This window comes from Brassica rapa, chromosome A04, assembly GCF_000309985.2.
Source record: "Brassica rapa cultivar Chiifu-401-42 chromosome A04, CAAS_Brap_v3.01, whole genome shotgun sequence".
Classification (NCBI taxonomy): domain Eukaryota; kingdom Viridiplantae; phylum Streptophyta; class Magnoliopsida; order Brassicales; family Brassicaceae; genus Brassica; species Brassica rapa.
This window is the reverse complement of record NC_024798.2, coordinates 9,799,225-9,821,913: the sequence shown is the minus strand read 5'-3', so window position 1 is coordinate 9,821,913 and position 22,689 is coordinate 9,799,225. Positions and strand designations below refer to the sequence as shown.

Genomic DNA, 22,689 nt, shown 5'->3' with positions numbered 1-22,689 from the left:
ACAATTCAGAAGAGAAATTAATATGTACACATTACAAACAAACAAGCATATAACTACAACTACGCAATTGTTTATTTTATTTTATATAATCTTCACCGTGACACATGATACGAGTATTATCCACTATTGGTTTCATTGGGGTTAACAGCAATACTAATCGTTAATCACATTAATTTAACAATAACAAAACATCACTGTTTTACTCTCAACACACACAGTTTACCAAACCACTGTTTCAAAATTTGAAAATCCCCTTCATAAATAAATTAAATACATTTTTTTCATCAACAATCTCAATGTCGTCTCTTTCTCTCTCTCTCTTTGACCACCTCGAGTCACATCACAGAACCTTGACCATCAACAACACAACACAAACCCCATAGATTCTTTACAAGTAAACACTCTTTCTTCTCCATTTCTCATTTTATCGATCTTCTTCTCTAGTCATGAGCAGACAAACTCCAAATCTCGAGTCTTCACATGATTCTTCCTCCAATGCTGACTCGAGTCAAGCGTCTGGATCCGAGAGCTTCAAACCCAGCAGCAGCAATGGCTCCCAAGACGTAAGGCTCAACAACAGTGTCAGCTTAAGTTTCTGTAGCAGCAACAGTGTTAGCAGCGAAGCTAATCTCGATACGAATGAAGCCGCTTTCAAAAGGGTCTTCTCTCCCTCGAAGCCGCATAAAGGGAACGATCTCCGATGGGACGCGATTCAGAGCGTGAAATGCAGCAAGAACGAGGATCTGGGTTTAGGGCATTTCAGGCTGTTGAAGAAGCTGGGGTGCGGAGATATCGGGAGCGTGTACTTAGCCGAGCTAAGAGAGATGGGATGTTTCTTCGCCATGAAAGTGATGGATAAAGGAATGTTGGTGGGGAGGAAGAAACTGGTTAGGGCCCAGACCGAAAGAGAGATTCTCGGTTTGCTGGATCATCCTTTCCTGCCGACGCTTTACTCCCATTTCGAGACTGACAAGTTTTCTTGTCTTCTCATGGAGTTTTGCAGCGGCGGAGATCTTCATATCCTCCGGCAAAAACAGCTCGGAAAACATTTCTCCGAGCAAGCCGCCAGGTTACTTTTTGCTTTTTGATCTCTTCAGTTTCATGCTTTTTTGGGTTTTGTCTGAAAAAATAGTGGATCTACTGTTTTATCTAAATCAACGGTCGTGATTCTGGGTTTTGTCTGAAAGTGAAGTCGAATTGGTTTTTGTTTGTTCAGTGTGTAGCTGTAAGAATCTGAATCCATTGAACTCTGTTTTGTCTTTTTTCTTGGCTAATAGTGAAATCAAATTTGAAACCTTTTCACATGGATCGCCTGTTTTTGTCTGAAAGTGAAGTCAACTTGGTTTGTTTGTTAAGAATCTGAATCCATTGAACTCTGTTTTGTCTTTTTCTTGCCTAATTAGTGAAATCAAATTGATTTTGATTGTTTCTGTTACACTCTTTTAAGAATTTGAAACATTTTTTCACATTCTAATGGATCCTCTGTTTCTCGAGTCTGCAGGTTTTATGCTTCTGAAGTACTTCTTGCGCTCGAGTATCTTCACATGATGGGTGTAGTGTACAGAGATTTGAAGCCAGAGAATGTAATGGTGAGAGAGGATGGTCACATTATGCTTTCGGATTTCGATCTCTCCTTGCAGAGTTTCGCGAGTCCTACACTGATTCAATCAACTTCGCAGCCTTCTTGTGACATTGCTTCGTACTGTGTCCAACCTTCTTGCATAGTAGATCCGTCCTGCAGATTACCAATAGCATGTATCCAACCATCGTGCTTCAAGCCTCGTTTCCTCAACGGTAAACCAAGAAAGGCCAACAAAACCGAGAAAGGCGGTTCAGATTCACTCCCGATGCTTATAGCCGAGCCAACGGATGCTCGGTCTATGTCATTCGTGGGGACTCACGAGTACTTAGCACCTGAGATCATTAGAGGAGATGGTCATGGAAGCTCTGTTGATTGGTGGACGTTTGGTATTTTCCTCTACGAGTTGTTAACCGGGAAAACGCCGTTTAAAGGTAACGGTAACCGCGAAACGCTGTTCAACGTTGTTGGACAGCCGCTAAAGTTTCCAGAAGGGTCTATAAGCTTTGCAGCTAAAGATTTGATAAGAGGTTTGCTTGCTAAAGATCCTAAGAAGAGGCTAGGTTTCAAGAAAGGTGCTACAGAGATTAAGCAACATCCTTTCTTTAACAATGTGAATTGGGCTCTTATCAGAAGCACAAACCCGCCAGAGATACCGAAACCTATCGATCTTTCGATACTAAATGAGACCCTCAAGTCATCAGTTCAACAACAACAAGAAAAGCATTCACAACAATCAGATTCTTCATCAGGTCTTTATTTAGAGTTTGAGTTCTTCTGATGAAAAATGTATGGATGGGTACATGTATTCATCTTCTCCATGAATTTTTCTTTCTTTTTGCTTTTAGCTTTTGTTTCGGTTTTTTAGCCTCTGTATTAAGCAACAGTTTTGCGTTTGCGGTTAGATTATGGTTTGATTAGTTGAATTGATCATTATCGATTTATATGTTTATAAAGGTTCAAACATTGAAGAAAACACAAGGAGTTGGGAAATGGTTTATAGGAAAAAGCATAATCTTTCGAGTCTTTTGTTGCAGGAATTTTATTTTATTTTTGGTGGTCCAATCGAAAAAAGTGAAATTTTACAAGATGCAAACTTTTATCATATAAATAAAAGTATATCTTATAGGTTATGGTTTGGATAGTTGAATTGATCATATTCATTTTTATATTTTCTAGCTTTTTCTAAAAGTTTTTATCTATATGTTAAGTCCCCACATCAAGTTTATAGCTTTTGTTTTCTTTCATGTTTTGGCTTTTAAAGCTTTCTTATAAAGACAAAACAAAAACCTTTTGCATGAAATATTCGACTTTTCGTAACAGTTATTCTCTGAATATGCTAAAAATCTTTTTCCAAAAGAGTGTAAATTTTCTGAAAAGAAAACTGAAATGAGACAACACATAGTAAAAGAATGAAATGCATGTTGTACCATTTTTTATACCAAGGTCGCTAATGGTGAAAGTAAAAAACATCAATACTATTAAAACTGGATCCCTTTTATGGATTTTCCCTTGATTTTCTTTGGGATATTAATTTTTGTGACATTAGCTTTGCCTTAAAAACTAAAATTCATCAATTGTAATTTAAGAAATGAAAAATAGACCACATAAGCTACCAAAAATTCCGTCTTTCATTTATATTTATATCTCCTAATTATATACTAACCAATTAAAAAAAATAGTAATCCAATCCTACTCATATTAGTCTCGACTATTAATATATTGTAACTTTTATATATTATTTTTAAACTTATCAACATTACAAAGAAGACAATGAAGAGAGTCTACCCACAGTTATTTACCTCATCCATGATTAGATTAGTCTCCTACGAACGGAGTTTCCCAATCGTCAGAGGTATGCACACACACCTGCAAACCGATATTTAGTCCATGTATCATTTGGTTTTGTTTTTGTTTATGACTGACTGTGTAGAACGAAACATATAAAAGTTAAGATATATGTATATAATTTGTATATATTACTTATGTTATAAGTTACTAAGATGGTATGATGGCATATAATTAAATATGTGACCAACAGTTCATCGTTTTGCCTAGCAATTAAGTTATGAGCACCTTTCTCTATAGAAAACACCTCTCAAGCAAGACGATGAATTAAAACCAATATGTCCATCAGTGAATATATTACAGATTAGTTGATATGTGAAACACCCTTAATACTACTTAGGGGTGGTGGATGTTTGAATATTCGTTCGGGTTCGGATCAGGTATTTCAGAACATTTCGGTATAGGGATATAGAACCCGTTCGGGTATTTATGTACTTCGGGTCGGGTTTGGATATTTTTAGTTCGGGTTTGGATATTTAGGTTTTGAAAGAAAAAAATATTTTTTTTCATTTTTAAATTTCTTGTATTTAAAAGTATAACTTTCACCTATTGAGAACAATCCGTTGCAAACGTAACCTGAAATTGTCTTAAATTTTTCATACATTCCATTGTCCATATTAATGCCTCCATCTCCGAATGAAGAGGGGAGAGACATGCCCGTACATTCCTTGCCCCTAACAATCCATCAAAACCCGGGAGAGTGCTAAACCAGCCTTGCCCTGAATACAGGTCCTTATCCTTCCATGAACCATCTGTGAAACACCATCTTCCTACATTCGCCTGGATGGGTCTGGTCTGTACTTCCTGTACCAAACTTTGATTCCTTAATAACTGCGCTTCAGCCCAAAGTGTTGATTCTAATTCCGCTAACTTAAGAGTGTCCCTCGGATCAATATCAATATTGCTAAACACTTTGTTATTCCGACTTTTCCAGATGTACCATATTATCCATGCAAACTGATGGTCCTCCATTTTTGGGTTAACTCTCCAAAAGAGATGATCCATATTGGCGAAAAAAGAGCTCATAGGAAAGAAATTCGGATTCGATGGTATCTTTGATAGCGCCCAAACTTGTCGTGCTGGAGGACATTCAAAGAACACATGGTTAATTGATTCCTCCTGATCCCCACACTATACACAACATGTGTCTCCTTGTATTCATCTTGCCTTTAAATTTTTCATAACCGCTATACAACCTGAAAGTAACTGCCATAAGAAATGCTTTATCTTTGGAGGACATCTTACTTTCCAGCAGTAGGCTTTAAGTATATCCACTGTTGGTCCATAAAATTCCGGTGGTTTTTTCTTGTCTGGATAGACTCGTTCCACTTGATACCCAGATTGTACAGTATATTTTCCGTTGTTAGTGAAATGCCATCCATTCCTATCTTCCATCTGATTCCTACTTAAAGGAATACTTTCAATAATTTTGACATCCTCAGGATCCACCAAAGTCCTAATTACCGATAAATTCCATGTTCGGGATTCCGAATTAATGAGAGAATCCACTGTGAGATCCGGGTAACTGTGATGAAGGTTTTTGTTTGCTGGTCTCAAATTTTAATTTTTGTTATATCTGCATAGTTTACTTTTCAATTTAAATTTTTGAATAGAATATGAAACTTTAAGAAACTTTATGCTATAAAAATCAGATATAAAAATCACTCAAAATTAAAGTAAGTACTATTGACCAAAAAATCAATATGTTAAAAAACATATCCTACAACATAACTTTGTCACAGATTTTTGCTTTTATGTTTTATACTCTCTCCGTTCTACAAAGATAGACTTTTTAGTATTTTCATACATTTTAAGAAAACACATTAAATTACCATAATAAATATATCGTTTTCTGTAATTTTTAATTTTCAATAGCTTTTAACCAATAATAATTCAATAAAATCAATTAATTTTCTTGAAGTTTCCAATTTTTTCATAGAAAACACAAAAAAATATATCTTTGTGAAACAAATTTTTTTCTAAAAATTTTATCATTAAGGAATGGATGGAGTATTTTTTTAGCAAATGAAAGATTTCAATATTTTTTATTTTTTTTGACAACATCAACTAAAAGATTTTAATATTTTATATTAGGTAATGTAGTGTAGCACATACGAGTTTTTAAGGAAACAATATTTATTATGTATTTAATAATTTCATTTATTAAAATTATTTATGGTTAAGAGTAAAAAAAGGAATGGCATTCACTTGTAATTATGTAGGAAAAGTAAGGGTTATTTCAAATTTGTATTCCTATTTTAATAGTATTAACTAGATTTTGATCCGCGCAGGCGCGCGGATGTATATTTTGAAAAATATGTTGATATTTGTTTTTCATGTAATTATTAGGGTTTTACAAAATGAATCCAAGGAACATAACCGATACCGATCCGAAAATATAGTACCAAACCCGAACATAAATTGATTAAATAATCGAATTATTCAAAATTTTGTTATTTAGAGAACCAAGTCTGATCCGAACCGAAGTATTCGGGTACTCGAATTTATCTAAAAATAGATTTATATACTTATATATATATTAATTATTTTAGATTTAACGTATATAAAACATTAAGAATGATACTTTTAAATTGGTTTAAATACTTGAATATATATATATATAGTCAAAAGTAAATATCTGCAATAGTTAAAGTATACTCAAATCACCAAAAATACATAAAATAATTATTGATTCCGTATCCAAAATTTTAAATCAAGCCAATTGATATGTTAAGCTTAGGTATTCTGACATATGTTATTCAAATTTATAGGTAAATATATTATTTTATTTATAGATTTTGAGAAATTTAAAATAGATAATGATTTAAAACTTTTAAAATAATTTAAATGGGTTATCCAAACACGAACCAAACCCGCAAAGATCCGAATCAAACTCAAACCAAAATTTAGAAACATCCTAACAGGGCTTAAATCTTTGGCCCCGAAAACCCGAAACACAAACCGATCAGAACCAAACCTGTATGGGTGCCTGAAATCCCATCCCTATTCATTATTATATATCGTATACTGTCATCATATAATTAATCGTATTTTATACGTACCATCATATAAGTAATCATATAATTAATTGTATTTTATACGTACCATCATATAAATAATTACATATATTATATTCTTAAAACTTAATATGAAATATAAAAACCATAATTTGAGTTGGTATTTCAAATTGGGCTTTGTATTGTATTTTTATTATATATATTGACAACATTTTTTCTAATGGTTATTAAAAAATAGTTTAGTAAAAATCTATTTTTGAATATATGTATTATTTTTTAATCAAATTTTGATATAAATCAACTTTAAATTATTATTTTGATTTCAAATATGTGTATAAAGTTTAAATTTTGTTTTATGGTTAGTTTAGAAAAAAAAAAGTTTTAGGCAATTAGATTGACCCGTTTTCGTATATTTTAAATCTGGCCTAGATAGATAGTTTCTTATAATATGATGAACTTTTAATTTTTCTTAATAACATAAGCCCATTACTTTTTTTCTTAATACTACTATGCTTGTTTCCAAACAAAATTAATTTTTTTTTAAAAGACTACAATTCATGTTTCCAAACACTCCAAATTTTTTTAATAGTCATTTTCAAGTCTCCAAACACTCCAATTTTGTACTTGAGTTTTAATAAGATAGATATTTAAAGTTTTATTTAAAGTTTTAAACTAAAATAATGTATGGTGCGGGCAAAAACTATTTTCACGACCTATTAAACCTCCTAAACTTTAATACACTTCTAAAACAGATTACAGAATTAATCCCTACCACTCTTTTTCAAGCTCTCGTCTTCCTCGGAGGAACCATCATGCCTACCCATGGAGGAACCCTACATATAATTCCACATGACACATGAACTCACACCTGATTTAAGAAGTGACAAAGTTCATAAAAAAATGTTAAGAAATGACATATGAACTCACACTTGATTTTTGGAAGACATTGCTACTTAAGGTGAAACTAAACACACAACCTTGCATATATATGGGAAAAGTTCAAAAAAAAAAAAGACCTTGGATATGGGCTACCTTTAACTGACGTCTGTCCAGTGGACTGTTCTACTTAACCAATGTATCACGTAGAGTAGTTAGAACTCTTTCTTTCTCCATACCTTGAAAATTTTGAAAAGAATGTTGTCATCCTTTGAAGTACCATGCAAGCCTTCTTTTATCCAAAGAAGGCCATTACCGATTGTTCCTTTAAAGCAGGAGATGATTCGAAAACTGAGGCATTGTTAATAACTTTTGATAACAAGTGACAGTAATGACGCATATACCGCTATGTATCATGTAGTTGAATCTCAGTCTTGGTAACAAAACCGATTCAAATTCTTAATATTAAGGCTACAACGACTCCTATTTTACTTCCAAGCTTGTGATTGACAAGCTTCGGGAACGACTTGGTTAGCTGCAATCTTCTGTAACCTTCCAGTCTCTATTACTCATTTACACATTTACTAGATTCCACAGTACATTAAGTTGAAATTATGCAAATCAAACCAGGGGAGAAGCCAAGTACAAGACGATGGGTGCATGTGCACCACTAATTTTTCAATTTTTGATCATTTTATATGGTAAAACAAAAAGAAATTATTAGAATTATTTCGTAGCAAAAAAAAGAAGAAATTATTAGAATTATACTCATTCATCTATTTTAGAAGCTTTGTGCACCCAGAAAAATTTGCATCTAGATTCGCCATTGAATCAAACGAATTACTCGTACATTGTCTTCTCGATTCGCCATTGAATCAAACTTTTATTTTGGGAAAGAAAGGGGAACAAATGCTTTAAATCGTTTAAGTTCCCACTGTAGTTAGTATATACTGTATGTTGACTCATCTTGTTGTTCAAAAAAAAAAAATGTTGACTCATCTTTAACTTAATTATAATCTTTTATTACGTTCTTCAGTTCCCATCAAATTACATTAATATTCTTTCCTTGGAACCCGATATATGTTGACTCGTAGTTGCATATTCTAAGCAGGTCTGATTTCAAGTTACAACTATATAAATCAGATGAATCCTTCCTCTTAACTAAAATAAACAAAAACCAGAAGATAACTTTTCTTTTGTCGTACCAAAATGAACAGCAACAAGATAAAGAAAAAAGAAGATGAGAAGTTAGAGTTTTGTGAAACCGCAACCAAAGTCATAGGCATCGTTGGAGTCGTTGGAACAGTCGTAGGTCTACTATGGTTGATTGGCTCGGAATCGAAAAAGGAAAAGATGATGAAGGCTCCTGGACAGGATGGCTATATTGTCAGGAGAGATTTTGAAAACAGCGCAAAAGATTACTTCAAGGATTTGCGTGGTAAGAAATGAAAGAAAAAAATAATATTTCTGAATATGTATGCATGTTACAGACGTCTCATGTCTGTCGTTTGTGTTATGGATAGGTACTAAACCTCTATTTTTACTCTTTTTTGGTGTTCTAATAATCGTATTCGTCGCCTAATATAATATCATAACGACCATTGGCCTTTTAAAAATTTAAGTCGACTAAGAGATCAATTAGAAAATTACGCTATTGTTTTGCATAAAGGTGCAAAAATATGTGGAAGTTAAACTGAGAATGCACTGTTCTAGATATACTTTCTATACAAATCCCTCCTAAATAATTGCGTGGATAGATCAAATTTGAAATGTAAATCACCTCAGCCCCCAAATTTACATTTACGGTTCCGAGCCTTTCTCATTACATATCTAAGATCTTCAATCGTGCTAGCTAAAAATAACTTTCTCTTGGTTTGCAGATTCCTAACCATCATATAATATAGGTACAAAGACTTAAAACATAGGCGAATCTTAATATTAATGTGATCACTGAAAACATGCAAAAACAAGTGATCTGTAGTTTCATCCTTTTCACCATGGTAAGATACAATTTTGGATTTACTCCTGCTCGAGTTTGGCTGCTTATTAAGAGCCTTTTTCACACGGATAATGAGGTTGAACCGTGGAACGCCCTGTGCAAAACGACCGAACTCCACGAGCAACAGCGTCACGCCAGGGAAAATGAAAGCATATTTTAAATTATACTAGGTAGATGTCCGCAAACTCGCACGTATAAATTCAATATTGTAAAAATGCAAATATAATGTGATATCTAAATTCATAAGATTAAATATACTTTTCAACATTCAGTTTCATCTAATTTTTTATAATTTAAGTTCAATATTGCATTACTTTTAACGGTGGTAGATATTTGTAAATGAAGACTATAAATATTTTTTGATAAGTTTGGTAGTTTTTAAACTTATATGATTATTGATTCTGTTTGGAGACAACACATCAATATCAGATTATATATTGCATGTAGCATTGTTTGGACTGTTCGGTTTTAAGGTCATAGCGTCCACAAAAACTGATCTGTAAAGATCATTTGGCATCACAAAAGAAGGGGGAATGATAATGTACTTGGGTATGCCCAAAAAGATATGCGGATCGAAGAAGTCTTCTCCGTCGTGCAAGAGATAATGAATGGCAGAATCAATTTATGGTCTGCAAAGTTCCTTTCTAAAGTGGGTAAGGAAGTTCAAATTAAATCAGTAACACAAGCTGTACCGACTTATGTGTCATATCTTGTTATCGGTTGCCTCAAGATACTTGTAAGAAATTATCCGTCGTAGTGGCGTGTTTCTGGTGGAGTACAAGTAACAATAACAAAGGTCTTCATAGGGTGGCATGAGATAAGATCTGTGTTCCTTTGGATGAGGGAGGTCTTGGTTTTCGGGACTTCAACGATTTCAACCTTGCACTCTTAGAAAAACAAGTGTGGCGGCTACTTATCTTTCCAGACTCCCTTATAGTCCGAGTATTAAAAGGAAGATACTACCGCCATTCCAATCCTATGGTAACAGGAAAAGTAAATAATCCTTCATATGGATAGAGTAGCTTAATGGAGTCTAAATATATCCTCGAAAAGTCAATTAAAAAAAATATTTGAAAAGGGACGGACACTGAAGTTTAGGAAGACGTCTAGATTCAGACAGAGCCAGCTAGGCCAGCGAAACCGAGAAGTGTGTTTCCTGACCCTGACCTGAAGGTACACCACTTGATCGACCCGGAGCTCAAAGCGTGGAATGTGGAGCTCGTTATAGCAGAAGAAGATGTTAACCGTATTTTTGCTATGAGAATCAGTCATACGGGTCAGAGAAATAGCCATGTCTGGAAACATTCCAAGTCAGGTAGCTATACAGTGATGACATGTTATTAAGGTGGCAGTAGAACAAAGAAGAAATACTCAGGCTAGGGAAGTGATGGAGCCGAGTAAAAATGACTTAAAGAAAGAGGTTTCAAAACTCAAAGCGCCTAGAAAAATTAAACATTTCTTATGGTAGGCTATTTTTTGGATTTGTAGCATCTGCAATTAAGTTGAAAGAACGTCACTGTGGATCGGACAGTACATGTCAGATATGCAGAGATGATCAAGAAACAGTGAACCATATCCTCTTAGAGTGTCCACAGGCGATCCAATGTTGGGCTCTGTCGCATATCCCTTCTTCTCCAGGGCTTTTCCCGTGTTCCTCCATATATGTCAATGTCGAGACATTATTGAAATACTCCAAAGAGCCTAATCAACTCGGTGAATGTTCTTCGGTGTTCCCATGGATTTTGTGGTATCAACAGAAGGCACATAACAACAAATGCTTCAATGACAAAGACTCTACACCTTTGGAAACTCTGCAATTGGCTTGTCAGGAGGCAGAATCTTGGAAGATATCACAAATGGTAGAGACGACATTCACGGCAGAGGAAAACAATCAGACGATAGCTCCTTTAATTTACCCGCGGTACCAGTTTTGACGAGCCAATGGAGATTTCAAGTCGACGCTTCATGGTCGGAGGAAAGCAATGGTATTGGGATGGGTTTTGTACTGTTTGAACATGAACTGGAAGTACTACACAAGGACAATGAAAAGGGCCACAAACAGAATCACCACTACACGCAGAGGCAAAAAGCTTATGTTGGGCGATGAAGGAGGTAAGCGGACGTCGAGTGCCTCGAGTTAACTTCAAATATGATTGCCAGCAGCTCGTGCACATTATCCAGCAGAAGAAACAATGGCCTGCTCTAGATCCAGAATTGGATGAAATTGAAACCATGAAATTTGCCTTTAACGCCTTTTCTATTAAGTTTATCTCTCGCTGTGAAAATCTCCGTGCGGACAGTCTTGCTAAAGACGCCTGCTCACGAGTGCAAAGCTTCAGTTCCATCGAGGTTAAGGATCCACCAAGTTTAGCCGCAAAAGCTAGCTTGTATGAAACCAATTAAATCAAAACAATTTATTAAAGAGCTCTTCTATGAATGACACATCACCCATAAGTTTTCACAATTTATATATAGAAGGATCTAAAGCATATTAGTAGACAAGCAATCGACTGATAGAATTATGGGCCTCAATTGACTTCAATTGTTTGTAGGAACTACTAGTTCCAGTTTGCATCTTATATAAATGAGAAAGCCAAAAAGAAAAGGCAGAGAAATTTGCCTGAAAGTTACGTGCGTTCTAAGTTATATTTTGCAAGTGGTTTACCAACGCGTGGCTTCAGTCTATAATTCAACATCTCCCAAACTAGTTTCCTTACTCCCATCACTGGTTTCGTATCTAGCTTCAATTCCAATTCCCGAGCTTTCTATGGTTCTAAGGAGCTCGTCCATGGTCAAAGATAATGATTTCTTCTGTTTCTAGTATGTTTATTCTTATTATATATGTTTGTTCATCCCTTTGTTTCAGGACCCTGTTTTTGGAAGTGCACATTGTGCATTGGCACATTACTGGAGCCTCAAGATGAACAAGTGTGACTTCTTAGCCTACCAAGTAATCTCTCTGCTCTCTTTTTTTTCTTTGCCAAGTACTGTCTTAGAGCACAGAGAATGATTCTCTATTATGGTCAATCCGGTTAGGCTTCGCGTAGGAATGGAACTCTTGAGATTCATTTAGACAAGGAGAAGCAGAGGGTTCTCCTGAGAGGCAAAGCCGTTACTGTAATGGAAGGCTATGTCTTGGTCTAATCTGAGATCATGTATTGCTACAAAAACAAGCTCCTTCCATTATTGAATAAAGACAGAAAGCCATTGATATAAAATGTATATGTTTAATGACCATGTGTTTCATTTTACATCAACTTTTCGCTGTGTGGGGTAGTGACAATTATTTGTTTGGGACCTTTCTTTGTTGGTGGTAAGTAAATCAGATCTTGTCTGATTTGATATAACAGAAGACGTTTTTTTTTAAATTTCTATCATTATTCAATCAGATTCAAAAACTCGTCTAATTATTATAAACCTTATTCTACTTTTTGTTGCATCTTGTTTACTCATGCATATCTATCTATGTAGAAGTGCACATTGTGTATAAGCACGATACTGGAGTCTCAACGTGAACATGTGTGACTGTGTCCTCTTGCTCTCACTCCTCACTCAGCAAAAGACTGTGAACCTATCTGAAATGCTACTCAACCGTAAACAATCCTAATAAGTTTGCATTTTCTTGACTTTCGAGAAATTTTTTTGTAGGGGTCCAATGGTCCAGATGAATAACAACTCTCTAGTGCTACGTCTTTGTTTTCACAGACCAATCACAGCCTTATTATTAGACACCGTGGAACACGTTATCTTGACAGACTATAGAGATAATGATGTACATTATAGATAATGATAGGTTGTACTTATCTAAATACGTAGTCCTCTCGTGATAAGGACTTAATCTCTTGTATATATACTCATGTACTTTCATCAATACAACACACACTTTACAATCTATTTTATGGTATCAGAGCAGGTTCGATCTTAACCTAAATTTTTTTTCGATCTGCTCTACAAACCGACTTCCGCTTACATACTCGTGTTCACTTTAGAACATGGCTACTTCCTCTACTACCTCTTCTACCGCCCTTACTTCTACTACAGAAAAGTCCTCCTCGGATTATTCTTTTTCTCTTCATCCCTCGGATAACCCTGGTGCACTTATCACACCGGTGGTTCTTAAAGGTGATAGCTACTCAGAATGGGCAACTGAGTTTTGGAACTCACTCCAAGCAAAACAGAAAATAGGGTTTCTGAATGGTACCATAGAGAAACCAACTTCAAATCCTGATCTTGCGCGATGGACTTCCATCAACTCTATGATCGTTGGATGGATGTGTACCTCCATTGATCCGCAGGTTCGTTCTACTGTTTCTCACGTTGCTGATGCGGCAAAGCTTTGGGAATCTCTGAAACATCGCTTCTCCGTCAAGAACAGCGTTCGGAAACATCTTCTAGAGGATGAAATTACAAACTGCAGACAGAATGGCCAGTCTGTCCTCGAGTACTACGGTCATCTAACCAAACTCTGGGAAGAATTACAAAGTTTCAAAACAACAGTCTCATGTACGTGTGCAGCTGCGTCTGAGCTTGACAAGGAACGAGAAGACGCCAAGGTTCACAAATTTCTCTTCGGCCTTGATGAATCACGTTTCAGTACTGTTCGTTCCCAGATCATTGATGACGATCCACTGCCTGATCTCAACATCGTCTATTCTCGAGTCATCCGTGCTGAACAACACTTGAATACGATGCGTACTACTGAAATCAAGCAGGATGCTATTGGATTCTCAGTTAAAACAGAGTCTCCACAACCTGTTACTTCTCCAGCTGCGGCTTCTATGACCTCTCGCAACCGGGACGCTAATCATTCCTGCACCCACTGCAAACGCAAGGGTCATGAGGCAGCAGAGTGTTTCTTACTACACGGTTATCCTGACTGGTTTCTTGAGCAACAACAACGTCAATCTCAGGGACGAGGACGAGGTGGCCGAAACTCTACTTCAGGTGGTCGTGGTCGTGGACGTGTTAACTCCGCTTCTGCAACTACCAACAATACTACTACTTCTTCTCAAGATCAAATTGCGACGTTGATCAGTCTACTTCAGTCTCAAAACAATCAGTTCTCTACTGATCGGTTGTCTGGTAAGACAAATCTTACAGATGTTATATTAGATACTGGAGCCTCTCATCATATGACTGGTGATCTGTCTCTTCTCCACGATAGTATCGACATTGTACCGTCGGCGGTTACATTCCCTGACGGCACAGCTTCTAGAGCTACTAAAATCGGCAGATTACGTTTAACTAAAGATTACTCTCTGATCAACGTTCTATACGTGCCGAATTTTAACTGCACCTTGATATCTATATCAAAGCTTCTTAAACAGACGCGTTGCATCGCTATCTTCACTGATACACTGTGTGTTTTGCAGGACCGTTTTACGAGGACCCTGATTGGAGCAGGTGAAGAGAGAGAGGGGGTTTACTACTTCAAAGGGGTCACAGTTGCCAGAGCTAATCAGACTGGAAAAGAAAAGATATCTCCTACAGTTTTATGGCACCGACGACTTGGACATCCTTCATACAAGATGCTTTCTTCCTTACCTATGTTTTCTGATTTGCGTGTTGATTTAGAAACTCCTGCGTGTGAAATTTGTTTCAAAGCAAAACAAACACGTTCTGTTTTTCGAGATAGTTTTAATAAAGCTTCGGCACCTTTTGAGTTAATTCACTGCGATGTTTGGGGCCCTTACCGTACACTTTCTTCTTGTGGCGCTGCATATTTTTTAACTGTAGTTGATGACTATTCCAGAGCAGTCTGGACCTACCTTATGCTCGAAAAATCTGAAGTCCAAAACCTTTTACGAAACTTCTGTGCAATGAGTGAAAAACAGTTCGGCAAACCAGTCAAATGCATTCGCTCAGATAATGGTACCGAGTTCATGGTGTTGACTTCCTACCTACGGCAACAAGGGATACAACACCAAACCTCCTGCGTTGACACACCCCAACAGAATGGTCGTGTGGAACGTAAGCACCGTCACATATTAAACGTTGCTCGCTCCCTTCTCTTCCAAGCTAAGTTACCAGTTTCCTTTTGGGGTGAGAGTATTCTTACTGCCTCTCATTTGATCAATCGCACGCCTACACCACTTCTGCAAGGGAGAACTCCTTACGAACTTCTCCATGGAGTGGCGCCTTCCTTTGACTCTTTACGCATCTTCGGTTGCTTGTGCTATGCGCATCGACGACCGCGAGACAAAGATAAGTTTGGAGATCGCAGCCGCAAATGCTTGTTTGTAGGATATCCTTATGGAAAGAAAGCTTGGAAGTTATTTGACATTGATAAGAATGAGTTCTTTGCTAGTCGAGACGTGGTGTTTCTTGAAGATCAATTCCCTGGAACTCAAGATACTGAATACATCACGCCTCCTGTTTTTCAACCTGACGTCGCTATTGATGACTGGATCCAGATAACATACCATATGCTGGAAAATCACTTATTGTCCACATTAGTACTGCCCGCATTTGAAAGTTTTCTTTATACGAAACATCGTATGTTTCAGCACCTTGAGTCCATAGTTGTTGCAACTCATATATTAGTGGCTGAAGAAACACATCAAGTGATCTCTTAGGATGCTCTGGTCCGGGAACGAGAATCGAGAGGAACAAAAACTCTCGTCGCAAGCACAAGTTTGGGGGTAGGTTGTATGGTGTAAGAATGACTGGCCATAGAGAATACTGTCTTCCACTCTTGCCAAACGGGCTGAAACCATCAGTACATAATCCAAGGTAGACATTTCTTCTCTCATACGCAAAGTCGGGATACTTTGATTGGAAATGCTTCCACGCTTTTGCATCTGAAGGATGTCTGATCTCACCATCTGTTGAGTGCTCCGCATGCCATCTCATTGGTTGCGCTGTGCGTTCAGACAGATACAGCCTCTGCAACCTTTCCGTCAAAGGCAAATACCACATCCTTTTATATGGTACTGGAATTCTTCCACTCGTATCTTTATAACGAGGCTTCCCACAAAATTTGCATGAAACCCGCTGTTCATCCGCCCTCCAATAAATCATGCAGTTGTCTCTGCATACATCTATTACCTGATACGATAAACCAAGACCAGCTACGAGTTTCTGAACCTCGTAGTATGAGCCAGGAGCTACATTATCTTCAGGTAGAATACCTTTTACATAATCAGCAATCGCATCCACACAGTCTTCAGCCAAATTATAATCCGTCTTAATGCCCATCAATCTTGTAGCAGATGATAAAGCTGAATGACCATCTCTGCAACCTTCGTACAATGGTTGCTTTCCAGCATCCAACATATCATAAAATCTCCTAGCTTCGGCATTGGGTAAATCTTCCCCTCTAAAATGATCATTTACCATCTGCTCAGTACCTACACCGTAATCTACATCCGTTCTAATTGGATCTTCTAATCTAACCGGTGGCTGAGGTTCGCTAGTACTACCAAGTTCATAATCAGTTTCTCCATGATGATACCAAATTTTGTAACTTCGTGTAAACCCACTCAAATATAAATGAGTCCAAACATCCCATTCTTTAATAACTTTTTTATTTTTACAATTAGAGCAAGGACATCTTAACATACCTGTTTTTGCTTCCGGTTGTCGGTGAACTAACCCCATGAATTCGGTTATACCTTGTTGGTATTCTTCCGTAAGCAATCTCGTGTTCGGATCCAAATGAGGTCGATCGATCCAAGAACGAAAATAATTGGAAGAAGACATGTTTTTTATGAATCAAATTCGTGTGTAAAGAAAGTGAGAGGGAGGATGAAGATATGGTGTGAATGAAGAGGAAGAGGGGTGCTTGTATTTATAGGTGAAATCCTGCCGACGGTCCGAGGAAATTCCGACGGAATTCCGATGCAAACGGCTAGTTCGTCGGAATTTCCTCGGAATTTTTAAAATCCCCCAACGGCTCTCCAACGGCTCTCTAACGTCTATAATATTTCCTTGGAATTCATCGGTTTTTTCCGAGGAATACTAGTTTCCTCGGTATTCCGTCGGAATATTCCGACGAAATGTGTTTTCCTCGGAATTCCGTCGGAATATTCCGACGGAATTCCGAGGAAGCAAAATTTTGTATTTCCTCGGAATTGCCTCGGAAATGCCTCGGTATATTCCGAGGAATTCATTTTCCGTCGGATCGTCCGTCAGAATACCGCTGTTTTCTTGTAGTGGGATATCACCAGCCTCTTCTTCACCTTCGGTGATCACCACACCTCTTACTACTGATACACAACCGCCGTCTCCTACTACTACTATTCCTGCTACCACTTCTACCTCTCCTCCTGAGACTGTTACTTCACCAACCCCGGCCTTACCAGCTACATCCTCTGTTGAGCAGCCAGAATGTCCTTCTCCTGGTCTCCCACTACTACTTGGTCGTGGTCTTAGATCACACAAACCGTTTGTTCTTCGTAAGGACTATGTCGTCAACGCCACACAACTCCAAGAACCCCCTCTCGCTTCATCTTCCTCTGTTCCGGGTTCTCCTATCACGGTCTCAGGTACTACACCTTACCCTATCTCTACCTACCTCTCACGGGCAAATTTCTCTGCAGGACACAAACCGTTTGTTGCAGCTCTGACATCAAACGTTGAACCTCGCAACTACAAGGAAGCTTGTCTCGATGATGAATGGAATGACTCCATGACTGATGAATATACAGCTCTTGAAGGTCAACACACATGGGACGTTACTTCTCTTCCTCCCGGAAAGAAAGCGATTGCTTGTCAATGGATATATAAGAACAAGTATCGTTCAAATGGCGAAATCTTTCGTCGCAAGTCTCGTGTGGTTGCTTGTGGTAACCGGCAACGAGAAGGTCTCGACTACACCGACACTTTCGCGCCAGTCGCAAAGCCAACTACCGTTCGACTATTGCTTCAAATTGCCGCGGCAAAGAAGTGGGAAATACATCAAATGGACGTCCACAATGCCTTCTTGCACGGTGATCTCAAAGAGGAGGTTTATATGAAATTTCCTCCTGGCTTCGAACATCCTGATCCTACCAAAGTGTGTCGCTTACGCAAGTCTATCTACGGTCTCAAGCAGTCTCCTCGTTGCTGGTTCGCAAAGCTCCGAACAGCTTTGAAAGACTATGGTTTCAAGCAAAGCAGGGCTGACTACTCTCACTTCTCGTTGATCAAGGGTAACATCTCATTACACATTTTGATATACGTCGACGACTTCATTGTAGCCGGCAACGACATCTCTACTATTCAGAAGTTTAAAAACTATCTGAGCAAGTGCTTTCACATGAAAGATATGGGCAAACTCAAGTACTCTCTTGGCATTGAAGTTGCTCGCAACAGTAAAGGTATTTTCTTGTCTCAGCGAAAGTATGTGTTGGATATTGTCTCTGAGACTGGCTTACTGGGCTCTAAACCATGTTCAACGCCTATAGAACTTAATCACAAACTGGCTCTGGCTGTTAGTCCCAACTTTGCTGATCCAGAAGCTTATCGACGTCTAATAGGGCGCCTGATCTATCTCACTTTTACTCGACCTGAGATCTGTTACGCTGTCCACATACTTGCACAGTTTATGCAGTCTCCACTTCAGGTCCATTGGGACGCAGCTTTGCGAACGGTACATTATCTCAAAGGATCTCCTGATCATGGCATACTACTACGCGCTGACTCTGATCTCTCCATTCGAGCCTATTGTGACTCCGACTGGAACTCTTGTCCTTTGACGCGACGATCACTCAGCGCTTATATTGTTCTACTTGGGTCTTCTCCCATCTCTTGGAAAACGAAGAAACAAAAGATGGTTTCGTTATCCTCGGCTGAGGCCGAGTATCGGTCCATGGCAGCGTCTTTAAAAGAGCTCAAGTGGATCAAGCAACTGCTGCGTGCGTTTGACATACCTCATGATCACCCAATGCAACTCTTCTGCGACAGCAAAGCAGCCATTTACATTGCGGCTAACCCAGTTTTCCATGAACGAACGAAACATATTGAGTCCGACTGCCATTTCGTCCGCGATGCTGTCGAGGACAAGCTGATTACTACAGAACATATCAGAACCACTGAGCAGCCTGCTGACATTCTCACCAAAGCTTTACCAACAACTACATTTTCATATCTACTGTCCAAGCTGGAGATTCAAAATCTTTCACCTCCAACTTGAGGGGGGTATAGAGATAATGATGTACATTATAGATAATGATAGGTTGTACTTATCTAAATACGTAGTCCTCTCGTGATAAGGACTTAATCTCTTGTATATATACTCATGTACTTTCATCAATACAACACACACTTTACAATCTATTTTACAGACCAATCACAGCTTTATTATTAGACAATATGGAACTCGTTATTTGTAGAGTTGTGTGTTTGCTGAATATAAATCCAAGTCGAAAAATGCAGATTTCAAACAGAAGAAGAGACGTATAAAGTCATGAATCTCATGAAGAAGCCTCTAAACTTCTACATGGTAACTGTATTTTTTTTCTGACAATGTACTTGTTGTAAATTCATTTCTTCTTCTTTGCTCTAAGTCGTGTATGATCTATGAGTGTTGTTGATAAACAGGTTAATGCATTCACTGACTCAGCCTTCAAGGGAAACCCAGCAGTAGTGTGCATTCTTGATGGAAAGAATGAGAGAGACGACTCTTGGCTTCAGTCTCTTGCCGCTGAGTTTAACATCCCCTTGACTTGTTTTGTTATTCCCATCACTGGCTCTCATTCACCACATGACGTCTTGCTCCGGTGGTTCACTCCAACCCTAGAGGTTTGTGAACAACCATTCCATATTAATGCTTTTGGATGAATCATCCAAGAGAATTCAAATGACAAGAGCACTTGATTCTTTGTCGCAGGTGAATCTCTGTGCTCATGCAACCTTAGCATCTGCACACACTCTCTTCTCAAACGGTTTTGTTGGTTCAGACACAATTGAGTTTGCCACCCGCTCGGGGATACTAAGGGCTAAAAAGATTTCCGGAGACGTCAAGTTCGAGAAAGGATCTTTCTTGATCGAATTGGATTTTCCTGTGATTCCTACTTGTGATTACAACTCCAGTGATAAGCTCATGTTTTCCATAGCCTTTAATGGAGCTACCATTGTTGATATCCTAGGAACCACAACTGGTAAAGTCATCTCCAAAGCTTTCAATGGAGCTTCCAAAGCATCTTCAACAGATAAAATCATTGTAAGCACTTCAAGAATACTCCTAAACTTTCTATCTATCTCTTTTGTTTTTCATGTGTGCTCTCATATCCATCTGATTTTCAGGTTGTGCTTCAAACTTGGGAATCTGTCAAAGAGCTGCAGCCAAGAATGGATGATATATTGAAATGCCCTGGAAAAATCATAATTGTTACAGCTGCTGCTCCTGAAAGATCTGTCTATGATTTCTGTAGTAGGATATTTGCCCCCAAATTAGGAGTTGATGAGGTTGTTTAACAGTATTATAGCCTGCATTCTCATTTTAATGGGTAGAAGCAGAATTGATCAACCTCTTTTGATTGGTTCTTTGTTAATATCATTCAGGATGCCGTCTGTGGAAGTGCACATTGTGCATTAGCACATTACTGGAGCCTCAAGATGAACAAAACTGACTTTTTCGCTTACGCGGTAATTCCTCTATCCCTCTATCTTCAGCATTTTCAAGCTACGGACAAAGCCTTGAATGTTGAGTTTTGCAAAAATGTTTTTTTCTAGGCTTCGCGTAGGAGTGGAACAGTGAAGGTGCATTATGATAAGGAGAAGCAGAGAGTCTTGCTCACTGGCAAAGCTGTGACTGTGATGAAAGGCCATGTCTTAGTTTAATCCTGCCATGGGGAAGAAAAAGTTTATCAAGTTTTCAATAAAATGATGTATGTATGACCTTGTTCATAATAAACAAATAAAGTTGACATGGGATGTATTCTGGCTTCCTGTTGCCTTGATGAACTTATTATCTCTGTTCCTCATTAGTCAACAAACCAAAAAAACTGCATTTTTCATAAAGAGTTTTAGTTGTTAATAGTGGTTAATCACACCAGTCTGGTAAATCTGTCAGCTTATGAGTCTTTGACCTATAGCTCCATTATTTTATCCTAAATTATTTGTTGGTGAGGGAAAAAGTTGATTATCTCCTTATGAAACATGTTTTATCCACCCAACTTTTTCCATATTTATATTGTAGCACAACTACTCTTGTTTCGGTGCCTTCTTAATACTCTAAAATATAACGTGATCACATTAATTTTCTATTAAGTTTTGTTTGCTGAATATACAAGTTAGCGTTGAGAGATGAAGATTTCAGAGTGAGATAAGAGAAGATACGGGAATGATCAAGAAGAAGCTTGTGAAGTACTTTGTGGTAATTGTTATCTTATTCGTTTTTTTTTTTTGGGTTGAGAGGAGTTTCAGCTTCTCAAGATCAGTGAATTGTTTGCTAAAACAGGTTGATGCATTCACTGAGTCAGCCTTCAAAGGGAACCCAGCAGCAGTGTGTTTACTTGAAGAAGGACATGAGAGAGATGACTCTTGGCTTCAGTTTCTTGCTGCTGAGTTTCACCTTCCGATGACTTCTTTTCTTCTTCCCATCACGGGCTCTGATCCTCTACATCCACCTTGTTTTCTCCTCCGGTGGTTTAATCTTTCAAATACTCTTTAGTTTCCATATGGTTTGAGTCCATCTTAAGTTTCTACTTGTTAGGATCTTTTTGACAGATAGATATATATGTGGTCATGCAACATTAGCAGCTGCTCACACTGTATTCTCAAACGGACTGATCGGTTCTTCTGACACGGTTGAGTTTTCAACTCACTCAGGGATTCTAACTGCTAAAAGGGTCGATGATTGTGAAGCCAAAGGATCTTTCTTCATCGAACTGAACTTCCGTGTGATTACAACTTGCGAGTACAGCTCCAGTGATCTCTCCATGTTGGCTAAAGCCTTGAACGGAGCTACCATTGTTGATGTTTGAGGAACTGCAACAGATAAACTTGTCTCTAAACCATTGAAGGGATCTACTAAACCAACTACAACAGATCGAATCATGGTTACTTGTGCATTTCACACCATCTCTTATATTAAGTTCCAAGTGTTTCTTATCCCATCTGGTTACAGGTTGTGCTTTCATCTTGGGAATCTGTCATTGAGTTACAACCAAAAACTGATGACATCATGAAATGTCCTGCCAAAGTGATTATTGTTACCGCTGCTGCTCCTTAAGTAGGGGTCACTGAGGTTAAGAAACTAACCTGCATTTTCATGGCAGAAGCTTTGATCAACTCTCACCTTCTTACTTACATCTCTAAGCCTTTTTTTATTATTATCTAATCTATTAAAACAGGAGTACAAAATTAAACTAACCCTGAGTTTTCAATGTTAATTACTTTTGAATGCCACTGAAACTATTATTAATCTTTCCTTAAAATTAGCTTGT

General features: G+C 37.8%; 5 protein-coding genes across 5 annotated transcripts in view; 4 read left to right on the top strand and 1 right to left on the bottom strand.

Annotated features, from left to right (window-relative positions):
• Positions 1–7,276, bottom strand: part of LOC103863945 (anaphase-promoting complex subunit 2) — a 31,844-nt gene extending 24,568 nt beyond the window's left edge. Inside the window, exons 1-2 of the mRNA XM_033290603.1 lie at positions 7,265–7,276; positions 2,864–2,869 (exon numbers count right to left, since the gene is read on the bottom strand). The gene's annotated coding sequence lies outside the window, so the exon portion shown is untranslated. The remainder of the gene's footprint in view (positions 1–2,863; positions 2,870–7,264) is intronic.
• LOC103863940 (serine/threonine-protein kinase D6PKL1) lies at positions 447–2,529 on the top strand. Its single transcript, XM_009141702.3, has 2 exons — positions 447–1,069; positions 1,502–2,529. The coding sequence occupies exons 1-2, from the start codon at positions 447–449 to the stop codon at positions 2,358–2,360; spliced, it is 1,482 nt and encodes a 493-aa protein (XP_009139950.1). The 3' UTR covers positions 2,361–2,529.
• A 4,146-nt stretch (positions 7,277–11,422) lies between the features above and the next one.
• On the top strand, positions 11,423–12,463 carry LOC103863938 (uncharacterized isomerase PA3578). Its single transcript, XM_033289334.1, has 3 exons — positions 11,423–11,668; positions 12,186–12,269; positions 12,356–12,463. Exons 1-3 carry the CDS (start codon positions 11,423–11,425, stop codon positions 12,461–12,463), a joined length of 438 nt encoding a protein of 145 aa, XP_033145225.1.
• Positions 12,464–19,471: 7,008 nt separating this feature from the next.
• Positions 19,472–21,262, top strand: LOC103863939 (uncharacterized isomerase BH0283). Its single transcript, XM_009141700.3, has 6 exons — positions 19,472–19,742; positions 19,841–20,041; positions 20,130–20,462; positions 20,546–20,707; positions 20,804–20,887; positions 20,975–21,262. The coding sequence occupies exons 1-6, from the start codon at positions 19,707–19,709 to the stop codon at positions 21,080–21,082; spliced, it is 924 nt and encodes a 307-aa protein (XP_009139948.1). The 5' UTR covers positions 19,472–19,706; the 3' UTR covers positions 21,083–21,262.
• Positions 21,263–21,584: 322 nt separating this feature from the next.
• On the top strand, positions 21,585–22,475 carry LOC103863937 (uncharacterized isomerase BH0283-like). Its single transcript, XM_033289333.1, has 4 exons — positions 21,585–21,617; positions 21,702–21,873; positions 21,971–22,221; positions 22,371–22,475. Exons 1-4 carry the CDS (start codon positions 21,585–21,587, stop codon positions 22,473–22,475), a joined length of 561 nt encoding a protein of 186 aa, XP_033145224.1.
• Positions 22,476–22,689: the final 214 nt, after the last annotated feature.